The following is a 24568-nucleotide window of genomic DNA, read 5'->3' on the forward strand; positions in this document are numbered from 1 at the left end:
CTCCCGACTGTCTGCTTTCTGTTAGTTAGCCAATTCTCTATCCATGCTAATATATTACCCCCAACTCCGTGAGCTCTTATCTTATGCAGTAACCTTTTATGTGGCACCTTATCAAATGCCTTCTGGAAATCCAAATGCACCACATCCACTGGCTCACCCTTGTCCACCCTGCTTGTTACATCCTCAAATACCCTAGGACCTTTAACATCCACCTGAACCACCAGAAAAAGCAGACAGGACCTGCATTCAACATCTCATCCAAAAGACAGCATCTCTAATAATGCAGCACTCCTTCAGTACTGCACTGGAGTGTCATCCTACATTGTGAGTTCAAACCTTACTAAGGGGCTCAAAGCCACAACCTCCTGACTCAGAGTCAAGAGTGCTACCAACTGAGCCAAACTGACACAATAATTGTCATTATTTTTATGTTTGTCACAGCGTTCATTTTTTTTTGCATTAAGTTAACTCAACTAAAAACATAGCCTGACAAAAATATTGCACCCTTGTACTACAAGCGGTAAATCTTTAATACAATATCAAGTTTACCACTAGTAACTGAAGTGATCCTGGTACATCTCACTATGGATTTTCAATTAGTGAAGGACCAAATCATTTACAATTATACCTTGGTTCTTCAGAAGCCAGTCACACAGGTACATAGGACAGAAAATAGTAATATTGAATTACCATCCGTATTGCATGGAATCCCCAGTTCCAGCAAGTGATGCAAACTGTATTATCATTCCCATATCAGCATGAGCCTGACTGTCAGATCTGAGACACCATACCAGTTTGAAGCCCATTGGCAGAGAGCTGAGACTCTGTAGGAGCATGAACCGGCTAGTGCAAGAGCTGAGTCTCGCAAGAAGCAAACTAACTGAGACCTGTATCTGTACAAGTTTGTATTTAAGGGTTGATGAAAATAAATTTAAGATTACTAATTATCATTTCTAAATGATGTGCTATTGCCATGGAAAGCATAACTCTGAAAGAACTTGATTTTATATAGTGGCTATCCTGTTCTCAGGATGTCTCAAAGCGCTTCACAATCAATCATTTTTTGAAGGGCTGTAACTGTTCTTGCGTAGACAAACACGACAACCAATTACAGGGACCCAACCACACCCTTCACTTTAACTGGCAGAAACATCACTGAGTCTCCTCCCATCAACATCATGAGGGCCACCGTTGACCAGGAGCTTAACTGGACCAGCCATATCAACAATGTGGGTACAAAAACAAGACAGAGGCTGAGTACTCTGCAATGAGTGGCTTATCTCTTGACCCCTCAACGCCTCTCCACCATCTACAAGGCTCAGGTCAGGACTGTGAGAAAATATTCACCATTCACCTGGATGGGTGCAGCTACGACAATACTCAAAAAGCTTGACTCTCTTCAGGACAAAGCACCCCACCCATCCACCACCAGTGTACTATGGCTGCAATATGTACTATCTACAAGCTACTTCGACAGCAGCTCCCAGCCCTGCGACCTCTACCACTGAGAAAGACAAAAGCAGCAAAGATGTGGAAAGACTATCACCTCCAAGTTTCCCTCCAAGCCAAGCGCCCTCTTGACTTGGATATATATATCATCTTTCCTTCATCAACACTCGGCCAAAACTCTGCAATTCCCTACCTAACACCATTGTGAGAATATCATCACCACATGGACTGCAGCAATTCATGGAGAAGGCCCAACACCCCCCTTCTCAAGATAACCAGGGATGGGCTATAAATACGACCCTGCAAGTGTCACCTACCTCCCAAGAATAACATTAAAAAATACCAAGGTCCTATAAATAGTAAATTAAACTAATGACTGATTAATCTGTTATTTTTGGTAGTGTTGATTGAGGGGGGAATGTTTGCCTGGACACTGGGGAAAGGCTCCACTTTTCTTCAAATAGTACTGTGAGATATTCTACATCTGCCCAAACAGCTAGACGCAGGGTCTCAGTTTAAAGTGTCATCCAAGTGATGGTACCTCCAACAATACAGCACTTCCTTAGAACTGCACTGAAGTGTCATTTTAGATTGTGTGCTCGAGTGGGGCTTGAACTTAAAGGCAAGAGTGCTACCAGCTGAGCCAAGCTGACACTCATTTTGGTCAACAACTAATAATCTTTCATTATATCATTTTACAAGGAGGATTACTGATTTTGTTTTGTTTCTTTGTTTGTTACAGAAGTAACTGTGTTAATGTCTTGGTAACTACAACGCAACTCGTACCAGCACTTGCCAAAGTCCTATTGTATAGCTTAGGTGGTGTTTTCCCTATTGAAAATATTTACAGTGCAACCAAAATAGGTAAGGATCCAACAGAAAATATTTGCAGCATTATAATCACTGAAAACTATATTTGAGATTACAGGACGTCACAGAGCATAAGACCAGAGCTTTTAGTTACCACAACCAACATTTACTTGTTAATCTCTGGGCACTTATACCCTATCAGGTCCATAGTTCAATAAATCATTTTGTAAAGACCATCTAATGTTTAGGTTTAATTTTATTCTGAGTTTAGGTCAAAAGGATTAGGTGAAATCAACTGTGGGTAAATCGGTATTATATCGGTATAAATCGGACCTCCGCAATTTATCTGGAGTCAGGGATGTCATCTCACTTAAATAGCAACGGCTGATGCCCAGGCCACTATGGGCACATCTTAGGCGGGGTGGAAGAGGCAAGAAATATGTCATTGGCCAACCACTTTTTGGCTGCCAGTGCCACCAGCCATTTGACACTTCTAATTGACACCCTTTATCAGGTGTCCAAGAAAATTACTGCTGCCATGATTTTCACTGCTATCCTGCCACAATTTTTAGAAGCATCTAGGCCAGGACCCCCAGGTTCATTCAAGAATCCAGGTCACTCAGCGTTAGAGACTTAGGGCTAAAGGAATTCCCTCCTCTTCCCCCCCCCCCCCCCCCCCCACTCAAACCCCACCCCCTCCAACATCATAGACCACATTTGGGGCAGATGGGAGGACCTGATGAAAACTCGAGGCCTGGGTCTGATGTATCCAGGCCCCGGATAATTTTCCACCCTCTCCACTAGTAGTGTGCCACGTTGGGCTCGCAGATTTTCGTGGCCTTGCCTTCTGGGTCAGTTATAAAATGGAATGTTCATAATTAGAAAACTGGGTTTAATCAGAAAGTAACTTTGAACGAAATAAATAGTTTCAGTAAATGATGAGCATTTGCAACGGCCATCCAAGATCTAAAAGCAGTTGACTTGTATCATCAGCTGCCTCCACAGCCCCTCCCATGGAACTTTGTCTGTACATGTCACAGGCGATTGAAGGTGCATTCTGCTTCCATGCTACCTGTTGGAATGGAGAGAAGATAAAGTGATCCCTGCACCAAACTGGGAAAGCTGGGGTCACACCAGAAGTAAATACAGTATGTTTAATGTGTTAATGTTTCTGTGGGGGTTTATGAGGTTTAACCCTCATTTTTTAATTAATCTTTAGGGAAGTGATTTAACCCTCAAATCAGAAGGCTTTAACTGTGTAACACATTAACATGGTTTGTCAGATATGAATTACTCCATTTGGAGAAGACAAGGATGTTTATTTAAAATGTTTTTGAAAAAGGCTTGTTTTAGAACATAAATATTTAAGAAGAATTATTATGAACTTCTCTTATTTTGCTTTGTTGCATCATTTGCTGTTAATTTTTTGAGTATTTGCTTAAACAGCCGATGAAATCATCAAAGGAACTGCCTCGAAGGAATTACTGATTACCTGAGAGGGCTGATTAATGTTAGTACCAATCTGACTATGAGTACATATCCTGACTGTTTGAGGAGCTCTTTAACATTACCACAGATCTTGGCTATATGAGGGACTGTTTGCCATTAGTACAGACACTGACTAGGAGAAAGCTTATTTAGTACATTAGTACATGCACTAACTGTATAAAGGAACTATAATTAACATTACCTGTATGTGGGACTGATGTAATATTAGTCAGTGGTTACCTTTATGGAATATTTATGGACATACCACCGTGTATGCAGGATAATTACATACCAAAGATTAGTAGTACAGATTTAAGAAATGTAGCCTTAAAGGGAGTGATAAGACAATATTAAGAGAAATCAAACTTTAGAAAGCCTGTAGGGAGAAACAACAACAACTTGGGGTAGAAATTGTATCCCACTGTGCCCGTTTTACAGGTGTAAAAGGGCGTAAAACTGGTGCAACGAGGCCCAATTTTGGGGACCAACATCCTGCGTCCCATGGAGACCTAAAAACAACCCAACCCAACAGCAAGGTGAGGGAAACTACTGGAAATATAGAAACCTCCAATAAAGTGCTCAAAGGGTAAAGAGGGAACTAAAAATAAGAATAGTTGTGGAAGCTAAATGCAACCATAAGACATTCTTCCAATATTATAACAGCAAGAATGTTATAATTGAGATTCCATAAGGGTGTAAACAAGGCTGAAACTAAGGATAAAGTTTGATAAAGTTGGAGGGAGAGGTAGCCGCTATAAGACCCTCTCCTTCCAATGGGGAAACTCAGGGCCTTCACCACCACTTCCTGAGGTCTACCATCACATTCCCATTGATGGCCCTGGGACACAGCAGTATATGGGACAGCATAAAGTCAATGGAAGAGAAAATCATGCCTCAAATTCACTATTACCCAATTTGCACTACCACCAAAGGCCAATTTCAACTCTTGTGTATCAATGTTAGGTGAAAACAGGATCAAGTTTAACTGTCATGCTCTCATAGTGGAATAGCTTGCTAGCACTTACTGTCTGTGTCCACACATGAGAATGACCACTTGGGCGAAGAACTAAAGGACTGACAGCACTTGTGCCCCAGCATGAGTCAGTGCCTTCCGGAAACACTGATAACCCCAGCCTTTCAAATTGCCAGTCCACATATAGTTCAATATCCATTATCTGTTGATCCATTAGGGGAGTGACAAAATAGGGACAGGTGGCATACTGAGTTAGACCATTATTATTGGATTGAGGGAGAAGAAACATAAAGCTGCCCATCTATATTCAAGTGATTATAGTACATAGCAGTGCTATATTCTCACTTGTCATTCTCAATATTTTTGTCCAAATATAATTTGAGCATAAAAGGCTGATTTTAAGAGAAATTATATACAGTATAGTAAAACAGTTTAATTGTTATTGAAAGGCTGAGCCATGCATTGTTTTTCAGGCAAAGAAAGCTGTTTTCAGCGTATAGTGTCCAAATTTGGCACTAAAGTTACTTATGTTGTCATTGGAGATGCCCGAGATGAAGAGCATGCTGCTACTCAGGTAAATTCACCCTGAACTCTTCCTCATTTATCTTCCAGGCAAAGAAAGTTGCTTTGAACGAATTATGCAAAGGTTTGGCAGAAAAGTAGTATATGTTGTTATTGGGGATGGTGTAGAAGAAGAACAGGCAGCAAAAAAGGTAACAAGTCTGCTAAATATTGTTGGTGCACCATTTAGATTTATTACTCTGGGCTTTGCTTTGTTTGAATTCATGTGATGTTGGAAAAGATTTTTTCAAGTGTGCCTTAATGTATTAGCTTGTAGAGCATGATGAGATAGCGCTCTGAACAAGTCGCTTTGTGAACTAGAATTAATGGCATTAACCTCATTAGTTAATGGATTTGGTCTTCATTTTAAGGTGGTGGTTAATTCTTTTTTTTCTTGCATGACTTTTTAAGAAATGGTGTGTGTCCCTTATAAGGGCTTATATGGATCAAAGCAGATTTCTGCATGCTTTATGTACCGATTGTGAAGTGCCTTTTCTCAAGGATTACATCATTAGAAAATCTATTCAATAACATTATAAGATGCTGATGTCAAACACCCCAAAAGTCATCTTTTGCATTGAAACGTTTTACTTGCATAAATAATGCCATTAGAATACCTTAATACTTTAAAATGCAACATTAGTTGAATCTTGTATTGAACAATCCACAGGGCCATCTGGCAGAAGAGCTCTTTCTAAGGAGTAAGAATAGAAAATCTATTTTACATGCAAGTTAAAGTTGACTGATAATTTGAAGATTAATGGATTGGAACTTACAGGGTCCAGTTGCCAATCCATTCACTGTTCTTGTGTTATAGATGAGGACAAATGAGTAACAAGGCAGTTATAGGTGGAAGGTTCGGATAGCTTGATAAAGCACGAGGTCCTGCTCACCTCATTTGAATTAGCAGTCATTACAATGAAGGAAAATGCAAGTTTCAAGTGACGAAGCATACACCAAAGTGTGTCTGTCTACTTTTCTGTCAATGTTCAATTCATGGCAACGTTCTGTAATGAAAACACTGTTTAGAAATTGGACCTTGTTGCACCCGTTTTACAGGCGTAAAACAAGGGCAATGAGGCCAAACTTCCGCAACCAACTTCATCCGCCCCAAGGACACTTGAAACATGTCCAACCCAAAATTGGGTCGTACCATTTTTCAGGTGTCCTCTACAGCCACCTGAAGCAGGCATTAGGCTGTCTTACTAATATAAATAAGTGGCCTAATTGCTGTTTCATACTCCCCTGGCAGAAATTGCTTTGGGATGAGCAGAGCAGAAGCCAGACCCTGCTCTACTCAGGATTCTTCAGCGGCCACCAACAAAGGTATGTTTTTTTTTAACTTTTTAAAAATCAGTCCTGTTGAATCAGGAGAAGCAGAAGTCCTCCTCCAATCCACAGTATCCGAATCAAGCTCCCCCGTTGCCACTCCACCCCTCCCACTCCACTCCCCCGGGACTTGCCTTCGGGCTGCTGCCAGCGAGGCACGAGGCCCAAAATTCTTCAACTTCAAATGACTGTGGAGCTCACCCAAATATTATTAATGAGGCCTGATGCCCAATGTGGGGCCAGCCTCAGGCCTCCCAGGTGGGGCACACAGCTTGAATTCTGGCCCCGACAATGGGCCCGGGTGAATTTCAACCCCTCTGGCTGCTTATGATGGCTAGAATCTTATTTTGTGCTCAGTTCATTTGTAAGCAATGCAGGAGACCAGGGAACCCCGGTAGAAATTGTACCCCAATGTTTTTTTGGCGGAAAATAACTTTTGGCAGGTTTCTGGTGCTGAAATAAAAGTTTGAAAAAAAAATTGTACCAATCCTGGCAGCTGCGTTGCATCCATGGCCGATTATTCCCTGCACTTTTGGGATGAATTGCACAATTACTTTTAAAATAGAATGGAATGTTGATTTAATAAATTGCATTCCTGCTGCCAATCATTTGAACATTGGTAGGTGAAGAGAAATGGAATAACTGAGGGGAGGAACAGAACTGTGGTGTAATCCGATTATATATTTCTTGTAGTTAAGATCCTGATCTCGGTGCCAAAGAATTCCAAACTCATGACATGTGCACATGTCCAGCGTTTGTCTTGGATGTGCTTTGTACCATACGGAAATGAGACACTTTTTCATTTTTGGCTACAGTAATTCATTGTTTCACTGTACTAATCATCTTCCTGTTTGGTTGAAGTACATACAAGAACAACAACAAAAAGATGCTTTAATAGGGGAGTATAGCAGGTAAAGTACTAGCTGCTGTTATTGCACTCCTGCCTCTGAAAACCTGGGATCAAGGCATCAGTCCCATTGATAATGATGTCTGAATTTAATTTCTCAACTTAGTTCAAAGTATAAACAACAGAACAGGCTCAAATTCCACACTTAACGGTAATTATTATGGTACGAAGAATAAACCCATAGTCAGTCGCATTGGCTGATCAATAGAAACTGTTGCAGCAGTAGAAATTCACAAAATTCATAGACACAAGTGAATTAGGTTCTTCTTCGCAATTTGTTTTTGATTTTGGGATGCGGGCAAGCACTGGCAAGACCACATTTATTGCCCATGCCTAGATGCCGTGGTGATTATTTTTATAAGTGGGTGGCTATCTAGGCCACTTCAGAAGGGCATTAAAAGTCAACCACATAGTGTGGAGCTGTAATTACATGTTGCCAGGCTGGGTAGAGTTGGCAGGTTGCCTTCACTGAACAGCATTAGTGAACCAGTTGGGTTTTCAGGGCAACATGGCACCTCTCGTGGTCATTTTTTCTGATGCCGGCCCACAAATTACCAGATTTATTGAATTCAATTTAAACTTGCCATGGTTGGATTTGAAATAAGATTTTTTTTTTAAAAGCCCATTAATACACTACTACAGGTACAATTGCATCTGTATTAATGTGTCCAAAAGTGGGCCTCACGTTGGGAATTCAAACTGCTGTGTGATGCTCTTTATGAACGTCAGCTTGCTGTTCAGAGTGCAGCAAGTAATTTAAGTGTGCTGTGTAACGTTTGTGTTAGGGACTGAAATTAACATCAATATACATAAAATAAATGGCACTATTTAATCCCGAAACTAAAAATTTGAATTGAATGGTATTTTTCCACTCAACTGTTTTTCCACTCACTGTACTCGTTAGTCATTATCATAACTCCTTCGGGAGCCTTATATGCAGGAGTTCCTGACATCACATAGCTGGCGGCTTAGGTCTGCTTTCTGAAATAGCAGCAAAGCATACTTTGTAACTATTGTTTTAAACCACTTTCTCCAGTTTATAAGTTTTTTCATGTAGGTGTGCGTCATAGCCACTGAAAAATTCCGACTGACATCCTCAGGGATCAAATCAGGAGATACAATTTTTGATTTGTGGTTTCCAGCGGAAGATGAAATAAAATTAATGATCCAAAAGAGACTAAATAATTATTCCCTGCATTAAACACATTAATAGCCTGAAGTTCTCCTTTCATTGAGCTGTCTCAACTCTGACAGACACAGGGTTATGAATAAGCAAACTGGGAATATCATGCTGAAGGAGCAGTGGCACTCCTGTAACATTAACGGTGAAATGCAACAGTCTCTATCCCCGAAAACTTTTGCTGATCTGCAAAAATGTTTTTTTTTTTCCTAGCTTCGGTACTCCTCCAAATTATTACTGGTTGAATTGTTGCTGGAAAAAACATAATATGTTGAAAATCAATTAATCAGTGAAATCTTTGAAAATCATTGAAGGAATGTCGAGGATTGCCATACCTGATTTGCTACAGTAGACTCCTCCTATCAAAGTTGTGCATCATTGAAGGAGGCTCAGAGAAGGGGAGGGGTGAACAGTATTATTGGCTTTAGTAATATACTGTGCATGGAGTGGCTTCATGTCCACAACAACCTACACTAAAGGGGGAATTTTAACCCCAAAAAACGTACGGGTCGGGGTCGGGTGGGAGGTTTAAGAGTTAAAAAAACTGAATCCTGACACCAACCCGCCTCCATCCCGCCACTTCCCGTTTTAACGGAGGCGGGACGGGGGGGGGAGCAACCAATCCGCTCACAGGAAGCAAGTCACCCATTTAAATATTATAATGCGGCTCTGCGCCTCATGGTAATCCCCCATTTCAAATTTAACTGTGGGCAGGCGGGTTTCCCTGGCCTCGGGGAAACCGCCAGCTAAAGGGAGGCAAGGTCTGCTGGATCCTGAAGGTAAGTGCTTTTCCACTTACCGGCTGGATCCAGCGTTCCTGCCTCACCAACCCCCCACGTTCGGACACCCCCGACCCTTCCAATCTCCCCCCAAGGCCTCTGACCTCCCTCCCCCCTGCAAGGCCTCCGATCTCTGTACCCGCCTCTGGCCTTCGATCCTTGGCCCCCAACCCCCTCCAGCCTTCCGTCCCCCTGCCCGCCACCACCCCTCCGGCCCCGATCCCCCTCCAACCTACCCCTTCTGAACCCGATCCCCCTCCGGCCTTCCAACCTCCCCCCATGGCCCCCGTTCACCCTCCGGCCTCCCGATCACCCTCCAGCCTCCCCCCTCCGGCCCCCAATCACCCTCCGGCCTCCTCCTTCCAGCCCGATCCCCATCCAGCCTCCCCCTCTGGCCCCGATTCCCCCTCCAGCCTCGATTCCATCCCCCCGCCCCGATTCCTCCTCTCTGCAGCCTAGTGCCGCAGGCCTACCCGCTCGACTGCCAGGCAGCCTCTCCATCTGGCTGGCTGTGGGCGGTAAACAGTGATTCCAAATTCTAATAAGGCCCCACTCTTAAATTCGTTCTCCCGGGCTTCCTGACCGTTTTCCAGCACCCCGCTCCCCACCCACCTCCAAATTAAGATTCTGGCCGAAGACACGAACTATCGAGGCGATGGGCAGGCAGAGCCTTTGGCACCTCACCACAGACAGGGAAAGAAAATCAGACAGTGAGTTATACCAAACCATTCTTGTGAATGTCCTAGCAACTGGCTATAGAGCTGAACTGGCAGATTCTTAAGAGCGGGCCATGACATGCCCTGTCATCTTTATGTGTAGCTTTGGGAGGGGGGGGGCGGAGGGAGGGATCAAACCGAAAAAAGTATAAAATAATTTTTTTAATGAAGAATAAGGTAAAATTTTATTTTTTAATTAATCATCTTTGGGGTTAAATCTTTAGAAGGGGCTGCAAGTGTCCCAGCCTGATTCTGCTGTTCACTCACCGATCTGTCCGGAGCGTTCTGGTTTAAAGTTTCAGTGTATATCAAGGAGTTGCACTGCAGATACCTTGAGGGATGATGTTGCTGGCCACGTTCTCTCAGTTAAACTCAGCTCCATTTGGTTTTCATTACCACCCCTGAGTCCACATCTCCCCCCAAGTCTGATTGACAAGAATAAGCCACCACAGCTGGAGTGTTGAAAATTCTGCAAAGTTTGTAAACTGTTTTTCCTTTCCACTAAGCCAAGAGGGAATTAATAAACTTCTGCATCTTCCCCACCATTCGTCCCGTCCCATGTAAAATCAGTCAGGATTCGGGAACATATGCTGTGTATTTAAGTAAAATACATAGCTGACTCTTACAAGTTTAGGGAAGTATTTCAAAATCATTTATAACTTTGTCAAGATTTCTATTATAAAGTTATATGTTTGTTAGAATAGTCTTACGTTTGTGGCATGTCTGGCTCTTAATTTTCTAAGGGGATAAAACAGAAAATGAGAGGATGCTTGTTTTATTCCATAATTAATAAAATTGCTGGAATCTGCAACTTTGCAATATGGGCCTAGAAATTGGATCGCACCCAAAGTTTGACCATTGCACGTGCCCAAAGTGGTCGGCAGCAGGAGCATGCAACGTTGGTGCACCGGTTTCATTACCGGCAAGCTGCGGGCGCCAGTCGTGGTCCCAGAGGACAGTCGCCGGGGGGGGGGGGCGCGGTGAGCGAGATCGTCCGGTCGGGCTCTGGTTGAGGGCAACAGTTAAGTCCAAGAACAGTGACCTGCAGTTTTATTGTGGAGCCGGAAGCAGTACCATTTTTATACTTACCTTTTTGGTGACAGCCTCCAGTGTCCCTTTCAGGATTGGTTGCTGTGCACCCGAGAAAACTGACCGCATGCTGCTATCAGTTGCCATCCAATTTCCCAAAGGGACCTGAAACAAGCGTTAGGCACCCCCAGATTGCATAGGCAGTGGACTGAACGCCTGTATCAGGCGAATGCCATGGACAACGACAGGGTAACCCAACCAGTATGGTGTGCAGCACACTTCCATCATGGACTGATCACTTTCGCACGCCATATAGGACCCTTCAGCACCTGTTCCTCGCCCAAGAAATGGGTGCGGCACAGTCCAATTTCTAAACTATGATTTCTGATAATATGATTTCATTAGTGGATCATTAAGTGCAGACAAAAATGAGGGGAGGGAAGAAAGGGTGAGAGAGTAGCTTCTTTTGACATCAAGTCAGCTTTCAATTAAATATGGCACCAAAGAGCCCGAGAAAAACTAAGGCAAGTAGTGGTGGTGGGGTGAGGGGGTCGTTAGGAATATCCCCCAGTGGCTGGAATCATACCTGACACACAGGAAGATTGTCATGGTTGTCAGAGGCTGATTATCCCAGCCTCGGGATATTGCTAACAGAGTTCCTCAAGGCAATGTCCTTGGCCCAACCATCTTCAGCTGCTTCATTAATTAACCTTCCTCTGTCATAAGGTCATGAATCGTGCTGTTCAATAACAATTCTATAGTGTTCAGCTCCATTCACAATTATGCTAGTAATGAAGCAGCTCATTCCAACCTACAGCAAGCCATGGATTGGGCTGACAAGTGGCAGGTGGCATTCATGCCACATAAATTACCATCTCCAACAAGAAAAGTCCCAACCCATGACCTGCAACGGCACCACCATCGCTAATTCCCCAACCATGTTCACTCTGGCGGTCGCCATTGACAAGAAACTTAACTGGACCAGTTGTATCAACACCATGGCTACAAGAACAGTGCCTCTCTATCACCTTCAAAGTTTAAGTCGGGAGTGCATTTGAATACTCAGCACTCACCTGGTTGGGCGCAGCCACATCAACCCTCGAAGCTCAACACCATCCATGATGAAGCAATCCATTTGATCAGTGCCACTGCCACTGAACTCCGTATCTACCCTCACCCGCCCACCCCCCCCTCGCCTCATCACCAGCACACTGTGGCTGCAGTATGCATTATCTACAGGATGCACTGCAGCAACACTGTAAGGTTACTTTGACCATAACTCTCAGCCCTGTGACCTCTACCACTGAGAAGAACAAGAGCAGTAACATTCAGGAACACCATTACCTTCAAGTTTCCTTCAAGTGACACACCAACCTGATTTCGACATACACTGCAAATCTTTTATTGTCGCCAGGTGAAATTTCTTACCTAACGCTACAATGGGAGCATCCTCACCACAAGGACTGCAGTAGTTGAAGGGAAAGGCCCACCACTGTCTTCCCAGGGCAAGTAGGGATGGGCAATACGAGCATAGAAAATCGATGGGCAGGAAAAGGCCAGCTGCTTCATCGAGCCTGCCTCACACAACCGCAATGCCTGGAGCATCACGATTAGGCACCCGTACTCACCTGCACACATACCCACCAACACACATACCCACATGCCCGTCACCAGTCATGTAATCTCCTGGGAGAAGCAAAAAAACAAGGGGAAAAAACAAGAGCAATCTGGGAAGAACATTTTTTTTTGAATTTCCTCTCCTACCCCCTTAGCTGACCGAAACTAGTCCAGGAGACCACATAGACAGTGCATATAGCATCTTTTATAAGACATGATCCTCTTCCCAATCAGTAACTGGTCCAGTGCTTTCCTGAAGTAACGCAGAGATTCTACACACACCACATGAGCCAGTAATTTGTTCCATAAGTCTACTATTTTCTGGGAAAAGAAGAAGCAGCTAACATTTAACCTCGCCCTATCCTTGCCTAGCTTATACACATGTCCTCTGGTCTTCCCCAACCTATCTAGTTGAAATAGCCCCTCAAGAGGAACACAATCAAGCAATTTTGTATACCTCAATCAAATCACCCCAAAGTCTACGTATTTCTAAAGAGAATAGCCACAGCCTCTTAAGCCTTTCTGAATAACTATGGTCTTTTAAGCTGTGAATCATCCTTATGGCCCTACTTTGGACTTTTCCCAAAGTTTCTACATCACCCACCGTGTGAGGGGACCAAAACTGGATGCAGTATTCCAAATGCAAGGACAAGACGGTGTGTTTTGTTTTATATTGAATAGTTCTATTTATGCAACCTAATACCTTGTTTGCTTTGGCTACGGCTTCTTGGCATTGGTCATGAACCTTTAAAGAGTTATGAATATCCCTTTCTCTCTCAGCTGATTTTAATTAGATACCATGTAGAGTGTAAGTACGCTCGGTTTTGATCCTGTGCAAGTGCATTAGACTGTATTTAACTAAGTTGAAGGCCAGAGTTTGGCCCATTCCCCCAGCACATTGAGATCCGCTTGCAGAATTTCCTTCTGCTGCGCAGTCCTGACACTTGCCCAAATTTTAATGCCCTCTGCAAATCAAAGGGAACAAACAGCCATAACTGGTGTAGGATCTCCGGTAACACAGTGTGTGGGAGACCACAACAGCAGGGGGTGAGTGTTGGGCTCCCAACCAGTCGTAGAAGCATGAAGTCAGTAAGTAGCAGCAGCAGCTGCGGATAAGTGTCTATTAAAGATCTCAGTATACTTGAGAAACTGCCCTCTAGGCCCTGGGCTGCTTATGAGGATCAGCACAGGAGATTTACTATTGACAAAGAAACTTGCATTTTCACAGCACCTTTCACATCCCCAGGACATCCCAAGCACTTCACAAAAAATTAATAAATTTGGTTTTACATAGAAACATAGAAGATAGGAGCAGGAGTAGGCCATTCAGCCCCTCTAGCCTGCTCCACCATTCAATGCGATCATGGCTGATCATCCAAGTTCAGTACCCGGTCCCTGCTTTCTCCCCATACCCCTTGATCCCTTTAGCCTTAAGAAATATATCCAACTCCTTCTTGAATATATTTAATGAATTGGCCTCTACTGCCTTCTGTGGTAGAGAATTCCACAGGTTCACCACTCTCTGGGTGAAGAAATTCCTCCTCATTTCTGTCCTAAAAGGCCTACCCCTTATCCTTAGACTGTGACCCCTGGTTCTGGATTCCCCGACCATCGGGAACATCCTCCCTGCATCTAGTCTGTCCAGTCCTGCCAGAATTTTATAAGTTTCAATGAGATCCCCTCTCATTCTTCTAACTCCAGCGAGTACAAGCCCAATCGTCCCAATCTCTCCTCATACGTCATTCCTGCCATCCCAGGTATCAGCCTGGTGAATCTTCGCTGAACTCCTTCCATGGCAAGAATATCCTTCCTCAGATAAGGCGACCAAAACTGCACACAATACTCAAGATGTGGTCTCACCAAGGCCCTGTACAACTGCAGCAAGACATCCTTGTTCTTGTACTCAAACCCTCTCGCTACAAAGGCCAACATACCATTTGCCTTCTTAACTGCCTGCTGCACCTGCATGCTTACCTTCAGCGACTGGTGCACAAGGACACCCAGGTCTCGTTGCACTTCCCCTTCTCCCAATCTATTGCCATTCAGATAATAATCTGCCTTCCTGTTTTTGACACCAAAGTGGATAACCTCACATTTATCCACATTATATTGCATCTGCCATGCTTCTGCCAACCTGTCCAAATCATCCTGTAGTTTCTCGGCATCCTCCTCACAGCACACACGCCCACCCAGCTTTGTGTCGTCTGCAAATTTGGAGATATTACATCCAGTTCCCTTGTCTAGATCATTAATATATATTGTGAATAGCTGGGGTCCAAGGACCGATCCCTGCGGTACCCCACTAGTCACTGCCTGCCACTCGGAAAAAGACCCGTTTATTCCAACTCTTTGCTTTCTATCTGCCAACCAGTTCTCTATCCAAGTCAATACCTTGCCCCCAATCCCATGTGCCTTAACTTTACACGCTAATCTCTTATGTGGGACCTTATCGAAAGCCTTCTGAAAGTCCAAATACACCACATCCACTGGTTTTCCCTTATCTATTTCACTAGTTACATCCTCAAAAAATTCCAGTAGATTAGTCAAGCACGATTTACCTTTTGTAAATCCATGTTGACTTTGTCCGATCCTGTCACTGTTTTCCAAGTGCCCTGCTATTACATCTTTTATAATGGACTCTAGCATTTTCCCCACTACCGATGTCAGGCTTACCAGTCTGTAATTCCCTGTTTTCTCTCTACCACCTTTTTTGAATAGTGGGGTAACATTAGCTACCCTCCAATCCATGGGTACTGTTCCAGATTCCATCGAATGTTGGAAGATGATCAGCAATGCATCTACTATTTCTAGGGCCACTTCCTTAAGTACCCTAGGATGTAGATTATCAGGCCCTGGGGATTTATCAGCCTTCAATCCCATCAATTTCCCTAACACCATTTCCCTACAAATACTGATTTCTTTCAGTTCCTCCCTTTCATCAGACCCTATGTTCCCCGACATTTCCGGGAGGTTATTTGTGTCCTCCTTTGTGAAGACAGAACCAAAATATGTATTTAATTGGTCTGCCATTTCTTTGTTCCCCATTATAAATTCCCCTGATTCTGACTGCAAGGGACCTACGCTTGACTTCACCAATCTTTTTCTCTTCACATATCTATAAAAGCTTTTACAGTCAGTTTTTATGTTCCCTGCAAGCTTACTCTCATATTCTATTTTTCCTTTCTTAATTAATGCCTTTGTCCTCCTTTGTTGAATCCTAAACTGCTCCCAATCCTCTGGATTACTGCTTTTTTGGCCAATTTATACGTCCTCTCCTTGGATCTTATGCTATCCCTAATTTTCCTCATTAGCCATGGTTGAGTCACCTTTTTTGTTTTATTTTTATGCCAAACTGGGATTTGGTGGTGTTAGTTGAGGGATAAATCACAGAAATCACAGAAACCCCACAGTGCAGATAGAGGCCATTTCGGCCCATCGAGCCTGCACTGACACATATCCCACCCGATCCCCGTAACCCCTACACCAACACATATCCCACCCTATCCCCATAACCCCACGTATTTAATTCCCCTAACACTAAGGGTCAATTTATCATAGCCAATCAACCTAACCTGCACATCTTTGGACTGTGGGAGGAAACCGGAGCACCCGGAGTAAACCCACGCAAACACGGGGAGAATGTGCAAACTCCACACAGACAGTTGCCCGAGGCCGGATTTGAACCCGGGTCCCTGGCGCTGTGAGGCAACAGTGCTAACCACTATGCCACCGTGCTGCCAGAATCATAGAATGATACAGCACAGAAGGAGGCCATTAATTTGAAAGAGTTATCCAATTAGTCCCGCTCCCTTGCTCTTTCCCCATAGCCCTGTAGTTTTTTTCCCTTCAAGTATTTATCCAATTCCATTTTGAAATTTACTGTTGAATCTGCTTCCACCACCCTATCAGGTAGGGCATTCCAGATCACAACAATTTGCCAAGTAAAAAAAATTTCCTCATGTCACCTCTAGTTCTTTTGCCAATCACCTTAAATCCGCGTCCTCTGGTTGCTGACTCTTCTACCACTGGAAATAGTTTCTCCTTATTTTCTCTATCAGGATATCTCTTCTGCTCTTCAAGAAGTGCCATATGATCTTTTACATCCACCTAAATTGGTGGACAGGGTCTCAGTTTAACATTTCATCCAAAAAACACCACCTCCAACGATGCATTACACCCTCAGTACTGCACTGCAATGTCAGCCTACATTATGTATTCAAGTCCTAGATTGAGGCTTGAACCTACAACCTTCTTACCAAGGATGGAAGTGCTAAATGATATAGGTCAATTGCTTTACCAGTCCAGCAATGCCTCGAATTTAACAGAGAAATTAAATTTAGCAGAGAAATTAAACAAATACTTTGGGCTGGATTTTCATTGAGTAGTCGGGTAGGAGGCGGGACTACAACTTTTGGGGTTGTAGTCCTGCCTCCATCGAGTTCTAGCCAACCCATGCGATTTTGACTTGATTGACCTTGTTGAGCCCACTGGGCGGGCTCAGCAGCCCAATTAAGGGCCACCCGGCAACAGGTGACATCACAGATTGATATTTCATCTGTCAAGACCTTTTGACAGATGAAATATCAGTGTTTGACAGCTGTTTGAAGCTGTCAAACACTGACAATCTGTACTCTAAGTTAATTCCGCCCTCTCAGGATGATTTAGAGATCTCCCCAGAACAGAAAGCTGAATGCTGCAATTTTTGACAGCTCGCAGCCGTTCTGCTTTCTGTGCCGGTGAGATGAGAGACTCCCGAGACCTGAAGGAAGGAAGGCTGTAAAGGTAAGTAAAACTTATTTAAACACTTTACACACACCAAACACACTTACCTTTGCACTCATGCACCCATCACTCACCTGAACACCAGACATCTCGATCCCTCCAAGCCCTTCATCCCGACGGTCCGCCTCCTCTAACTTGGCGTGGTTTGGAGCCATCGGGAATCCCACACTTCAACATTAAAAATAGGGATTAGGCTAAAAATTGCCTGTTAACTACCTCCACACGCCTCTAATCCCGCCTCCACGGCCCAATGAAAATCCTGCCCTTTGTGTCTGTCTTCACGGAAAAAGACACAAAAAACTCCGTGGAAATAGTGGCGAACCAAGGGTCTAGTGAGAATGAGGAACTCAACAAATTAGTATTAGTAAGGAAATAGTACTGGAGAAATTAATGGGACTGAAAGCTGATAAATCCCCTGAACCTGGTGGCCTACATCCGAGGGTTTTAAAAGAGGTGGCTATAGAGATAGTGGATGCATTGGTTGTCATCTTCCAAAATTCCATAGATTCTGGAACGGTTCCCGCGGATTGGAAGGTGGCAAATGTAACCCCACTATTTAAGAAAGGAGGGAGAGAGAAAACGGGGAACTACTGACCAGTTAGCCTGATATCGGTAGTAGGGAAAATGCTAGAATCTATTATTAAGGATCTGGTAACAGGGCACTTGGAAAATAATAATAGGATTGGGCAGAGTCAACACGGATTTATGAAAGGGAAATCGTGTTTGACAAATCTGTTACAGTTTTTTGAAGTTGTAACGAACAGGATAGATAAGGGGGAACCAGTGAATGTAGTGTATCTGGATTTTTAGAAGGCATTCAATAAGGTGCCACACAAGAGGTTATTAAACAAAATTAGGGCTCATGGGATTGGGGGTAATATATTAGCATGGATTGAGGCTTGGTTAATGGACAGAAAACAGCGAGTAGGAATAAACGGGTCATTTTCGGGTTGGCAGGCAGTAACTAGTAGGATATCACAAGGATCGGTGCTTGGGCCTCAGCTATTTACAATCCATATCAAGGATTTGGATGAGGGGACCAAATGTAATATATCCAAGTTTGCTGATGATACAAAGCTAGGTAGGAATGTAAGTTGTGAGGAGGATGCAAAGAGGCTGCAAGGGGATATAGACAGGTTAAGCGGGTAGGCAAGAACATTGCAAATGGAATATAATGTGGAGAAATGTGAAGTTACCCACTTTGGTAGGAAAAATAGAAAATCAGAGTATTTTTAAAATGGTGAACGATTGGGAAATGTTGGTGTTCAGAGGGACATGGGTGTCCTTGTACACAAATCGCTAAAAGTTAATATGCAGGTACAGCAAGCAATTAGGAAAGCAAATGGTATGTTGGCCTTTATCACAAAAGGATTTGATTATAAGAGTAAAGACGTCTTACTACAATTATATAGGGCCTTGGTGAGACCACACCTGAAGTATTGTGTACAGTTTTGGTCGCCTTACCTAAGGAAGGATAAACTTGCCTTAGAGGGAGTGCAACGAAAGTTCACCAGACTGGTTCCTGGGATGAGGGGATTGTCCTATGAGGAGAGATTATGTATAGATTAGGCCTATATTCTCTAGAGTTTAGATGAGAGGTGATCTCATTGAAACATACAAAATTCTTACAGGGATTGACAGGGTAGATGCAGGGAGGCTCCTTACAACCTACCATTTTGACCAAGCTTTTGGTCACCTGTCCTAATATCTCCTTATGTGGCTCAGTGTCAAATTTTGTCTAATAACACTCCTGTGGAGTGCCTTGGGACCTTTTACTACGTTAAAGGTGCTATACAAATGCAATTTGTTGTTATTGTTGTGGATTGTTATACTACCTACACAGTGAGATCTTACCAGATTTCCACTGTGTAGCCAACACGGCCCCAAAAATTCGTGGGCCTTTTGTGGGCCAGGAATTTACTCGGCCCCAGCCTGGGTTACACCAGGCAAGCAGTACACCTGGAGAAACTCCTGTCAGTGATATTACAGTAAATTGTTCAGTGGTCTACTACTGTGCCAGATGCTACCTATAAAGGTGAGACATCAAATTACAATCAGACTACAAATGTGTGACTTTGAGTTCTTCCATATTACACAAACCATAGACTTTGGGCTGAATTTTGCTGACACTCAGAGGTTGAGTTTGGAGAAGGGTCAGCTGTCAAAATTGCAAAGATTGACAGCAGGTAGGGAAACCCCTGTCAACCGGCCTCCATGCGAATCTCCCAGATGTCGAGTTTGTCGGCGCTGCACAGACTCAACACCAAGCGGCGGGGGAGGCAATTTACATCATTAAATGGATTGTTAACATCCAATTAACTGTTATTTTAAGCCTACATTTCAATTTTTCGTGCTCCCCCACGGGTTACCCGCTGCTCAGGGAACACGTCAGCTCAGCATGTCATGAATGGATTCAGCATTGAATTATCTCATGACCTGACAGCTGACAAAACTGTTTAAAAGATCCCATGTTACAGCTGTTCACTTTCAAAGCTCAGAAGCTGTTGCTTACTGCAGTTGGAAGACATACTGAGCTTTCTATAGCTTGCAATTGTTTGGAGCAAACTCTCTATCCAGTGCCACCTTATTGGAACAACCTCTCTCACCATTGACAGATTGCTTCTGTCATCTCAACCTCAGCTGCCCTCTATTCCATCAGCATCGTTGCCCTTGAAAATATCTCACCTTGGTCCTCAGAATCCCAACACAATCAGCCCCAACACCAGCATCACCCAGCACACCAGCAGCAACAACAACACCAGCCTTCTCCGCAATCAACTGATGCTGCACAGGACAGAGGGCATCAGCACCCGCCCACATTGCTGCTCGAGAGGCCAGGGATGGCCTCACCATGGCCAGATTTACTTCACCTGATGCTGCACACCCTGGCTGCCACATGATGCACCAGGTTGGCACCACCCCACAGCAACACCATAAAGTATCCCTACAACACCCAAGCCATTCCTTTCACACTCGTCACCATTGCGATGGGGGCTACCCTTATGACTCACCATTCCCTACAACTCATTAAGTCACTTCCAAAGGTGCACACAAATTTGTCCAAGTATGCAAAGTGCTGAAAATAAAGGTTTCAATGTTTGACAGCACATTATCAGAAACTGGGTGGAGGTGCAAAGTAAGTTGTTGTGAGTAAAGATGTGCAGGAGTAGGGTAGGAAAGGCAGAGTGATGGGGATTGATGAGTGGCACAGCAGGATGAGGTTGAGTGTGGCTTTGCAGTAAAGTTTCGTGATCTACTGAGATTATTGAAACGTTTGCTCCACTGCAGCCTGGTCCTCCTGGTGACATCCCTGCTTGTGCCCTCCTGTGTACTGTGCAACCAGGCTGCGTTGGTCTCCTGGGGAAGGTCTCTTCCACCCATGAGAAGGGAAGAGAACCTCCCTGTGTGCTGTGACTCCCTCCATAAGCATATGGAGGGAGTCATGGGAGAGCCTGGGTGCAGCCCTGCACCTTTGTGCCGTGCTTGTCAGTGTTTGCAGCACCTCAATGCTGGAGAACACGGACAGCACAACTGTCAAGATCAATTTGGACATGGCCCCTTTAAGGAAACCGGCTGATGACGCGTCATCAAACGACGTCACCAGACCCACTTCCTTTTAATTAGCCAGGAACCTCGCAGGGCGGGCTTAACAAGCCCTATTAATATAAAATCACTTGGAGAGTGTGGGCTGCAGTAGGCAGCGGGCTGGGACCGCGACACCGCCCCCGGCCGCCCCAGACCCGCCTCGGTCGGTGAAATCGCGGCCTTTGATTCTGACATTTGACGCCCGGTTGCTTTAGCAAAATTTAGTTGCAGTATCGAAACACCATAGCTGGCAGTAGCCAAAATAAACTCTCAAACTACCCACATTTTATTTATATTTAATGAAACTCTTTTAAAGTGCAGTATTTAAACGTATCAACATGCTTGTCATATAGGTTTAGTGATTATTAATGCTGACGTTTTTTGTTTTGTTTTTCTTATATCTGTAGCACAATATGCCATTCTGGAGGATATCGAGCCACTCTGACCTGTTGGCTTTGAATCAAGCACTGGAACTGGAATACTTGTAGCTGCCTTGTGCAGCACAGCCAGAGATACAAAGTCAACAACTGTTAGCAACGTTTAGGAGTTTATGAAGTTTCCCTCTGTGATCTGCAGCACCTCTGGCTTCCACATTTGTCTTAAGAAATGAAGAGAATTGATTTGTCATGTGAGGCTATTGTGAATTCAAACTGCTGAACAGTGACTGGTACATTAAACCTCTGCATAAGGAACTATGTTGGTCTTAGGAAAATATTGTTCATTATAGATAAAGTGCAAGTTGTGTGTATTTTACAACTCTTCAAGTGATTATACAATGCCCAGGATGCTTGAACAGCTTTTACAATGAACTAGTTCTTTTAAGAAACATGAAGCTGCTTCCAACGCATCCGGCATGAAGTTGTTCAACGGCATTCCTTTGCCATTGGATGTTCTCAATAATGCAGTGTCTTAGCAAACTTTAGTCTGCTTATCCAAGCTGAACCTGCATTAGAAGTGCACTGGGCTACATTGACAATCACATCTAGACCTGCAGTTTGTATAACTTAGTTACTGTGAGAGCTTATACTAAGTTAGCAGCTGTATTCGAAAACATAAATGCTTTTATGGGGATAGTCACTTTTTGTAAAGCTTGACAAGGAGAATATACATAAACGATGTGTTGTGCCTTAAAAGAAGACAGTGTTGGTGTGTTACAATGTAACTTTTGTTCCACAAATGTGTAGATAAATTCTTTGTGATGATTAATTTTTTGAAATGACCAAATTATTAAAAGAATCAGAAGTAAAAGAATTCTGCGTTGTGTAAGCAGGGAAGAAATGTTCCAGTCTGTTGGTCTAAACAGGAAATTAAAAATTGGAGAGTTTTTGTGTTTTTACTTGGACTTTTTAGTGTTTAATTGTAAATTACAATCCTTAATGATATCCAGGAGAAACTTTTTAATTTAAACTGTGAGGTAATCTATTTTAGTCGTTAAGAAACAGCTTGACACTTTTTGATATTATGCTAGTCTTTACCATTTCTGGGAAGTTTCTAAAAGAATTTTTGGTTTGGGCACTTATTTGATTTCATGCTAGTCTATATTTTCTTTAAATCTGAAAACTATAATACCCCAGCCTCACTGACTTCATATAACTTTTATCCCAATCCATCCCTTCCCACATACCCCTCCCCCATTTAATGTATCTATGAATAAAAGGGGATGTGAGGATAAGGGTTTTGAACAAGTTTAAGGGCTTATTGCATCTTGGGAAGGGTCCAGTCTTCATTGACAGATTCACTCTACAAATAACTTAAAGTGAAAAGCTATCCAACTTCTCAACCCAATGTTGAGATTTTCTCTCTAAACCAGTATTGCAATTACTAGTATACAAAAAACCCTTCAAATTCATTTTAATAACTTGTTCAAAGGACAGAGACCTTTAAATAAAGCTGATGTTAAAAGCCTTTAAACGAAGTTCCTCCTATATAAAATAAATGCCGTTGTGCATTATACATCTTTACAGCATATTGGCAGACAGCAAAAGGCATCTTAAATATTGGATCAGAATTAATTTAAGTAGAACTGCATTATCAAATACCAAAACTCAATTTCCCAAAGAATTATTTTTCCAAGTATATAAACTTTGCTTACATTGCAGTTCAATTTTAGCTTTGTTAAACCTCCTGAGTACTATCTGATCAACTTCTACATTTAATGCCACATACAAACAATAACTTCACTGTGTAGCATGGAGATGATCCTGTGATATTTAGGTCTTTAACCTGGCTGTGCCTGTGTCTGCTTATAGTGAAACTGCTGCACAGTTTAAAGAGTTAAAGTACCAGCATTCTGATCTCTCCATCTTGCAACCATCTCCCCTCCCTCCTGCCTAAAAAAAAGAGAAAAGCAAATTGTATATAATACAGATTGGGTATTCTGCCAATATGCTGTAAGTACAATTTCTCCTCAGCTCTGTGTGTGATTTAGTATAGGGGATATTCAGAGGATGCACATAACATTGATACACCACTCTGATTTGTTTATCTTTGTTCCTGCAGATTCTAGCTATGGGGCTATAGAATAATAAGTATTGGCCACACAGCAACGTTTTAGTGGTAACAGTATACTGTTTATGTTTTTTTATTTATTTTGATTGTGCTTTTTGAACATTAAAATCAACTCTTGTGGAAATTTAAATGGTCCTGGGTTTCTTTGTAATATATTTAGTGTGAATTATCTGAAAATACATGTACAGAAACAGTCTTGATACTTCTGTGTTTCAAAATGAATAAAACAAACTAATTTCAATGATTAAGAAAGTCTCAGTTTTTGGGACACATGAATCCGTGTTTCTTGAAGTAATTATTGTAATGATATAATGTATAGTATCATACAACAATGACTTGCACTTATATAGTGCCTTTAACACAGGGAAATGCTAAAGGTGCTTCACAAAAAGGTTGGACACCAAGCAAGAGCTGGGTTAAATTGGGGGAGATAAATACAGGCAGATTTTGAGGAGGCTTTTGAGGGTGGGAGGATTATAGCAAGAAATTCCATACTATAGGAACATGATGGTTGGAGGGTAAGATAGGGAGCAGCCATTAGAGTTCTGGATGAGTTGAAGTTTGTGTAGGATGAATCCGGGGTGGTGGGTGTGGTGGTCCAGAGAGTACAGCATTGGAGAAGTTGAATGTAGAATGACAAAGTCATAAATGAGAGTTTCAGCAGTGGTGGGTGAGTTAGGGACAGAGGTAGGTAATACTATGGAGATGGAAATGAATGGTATTGGTGATGGATTGGATACGGGGTTTGAAGCTTAGCTCAGGGTCAAACCAGGCATTGAGGTTGCTCAGCAACAGGTTCAGCCTAAGTAAGCGGTTAGGATTCAGCAAAAATAATAATGGCAAAAATAAAAGATG

At 43.0% G+C, this 24568-nt stretch overlaps 1 protein-coding gene across 27 annotated transcripts in view; it reads left to right on the plus strand.

Moving 5' to 3' along the window:
* eya4 (EYA transcriptional coactivator and phosphatase 4) overlaps positions 1 to 23954 on the plus strand; it is a 496999-nt gene extending 473045 nt beyond the window's left edge. For 22 of the 27 annotated variants that reach the window (XM_085997578.1, XM_085997577.1, XM_085997585.1 and 19 more), the window contains 3 exons: positions 2192 to 2313; positions 5333 to 5433; positions 21613 to 23954. In XM_085997578.1, coding sequence (XP_085853704.1) covers positions 2192 to 2313; positions 5333 to 5433; positions 21613 to 21693 — 304 coding nt within the window. In that variant the 3' untranslated portion in view covers positions 21694 to 23954. Of the gene's footprint in view, positions 1 to 2191; positions 2314 to 4185; positions 4284 to 5193; positions 5295 to 5332; positions 5434 to 21612 lie in introns of all 27 variants that reach the window. The other 5 variants (XM_085997581.1, XM_085997603.1, XM_085997604.1 and 2 more) reach the window with 3 other exon arrangements.
* The last annotated feature ends 614 nt before the right edge of the window (positions 23955 to 24568 follow it).

The sequence above is a fragment of the Somniosus microcephalus genome, chromosome 9, assembly GCF_052327205.1.
Source record: "Somniosus microcephalus isolate GS21.2 chromosome 9, FLI_Smic_1.0, whole genome shotgun sequence".
Taxonomy (NCBI): Eukaryota; Metazoa; Chordata; class Chondrichthyes; order Squaliformes; family Somniosidae; genus Somniosus; species Somniosus microcephalus.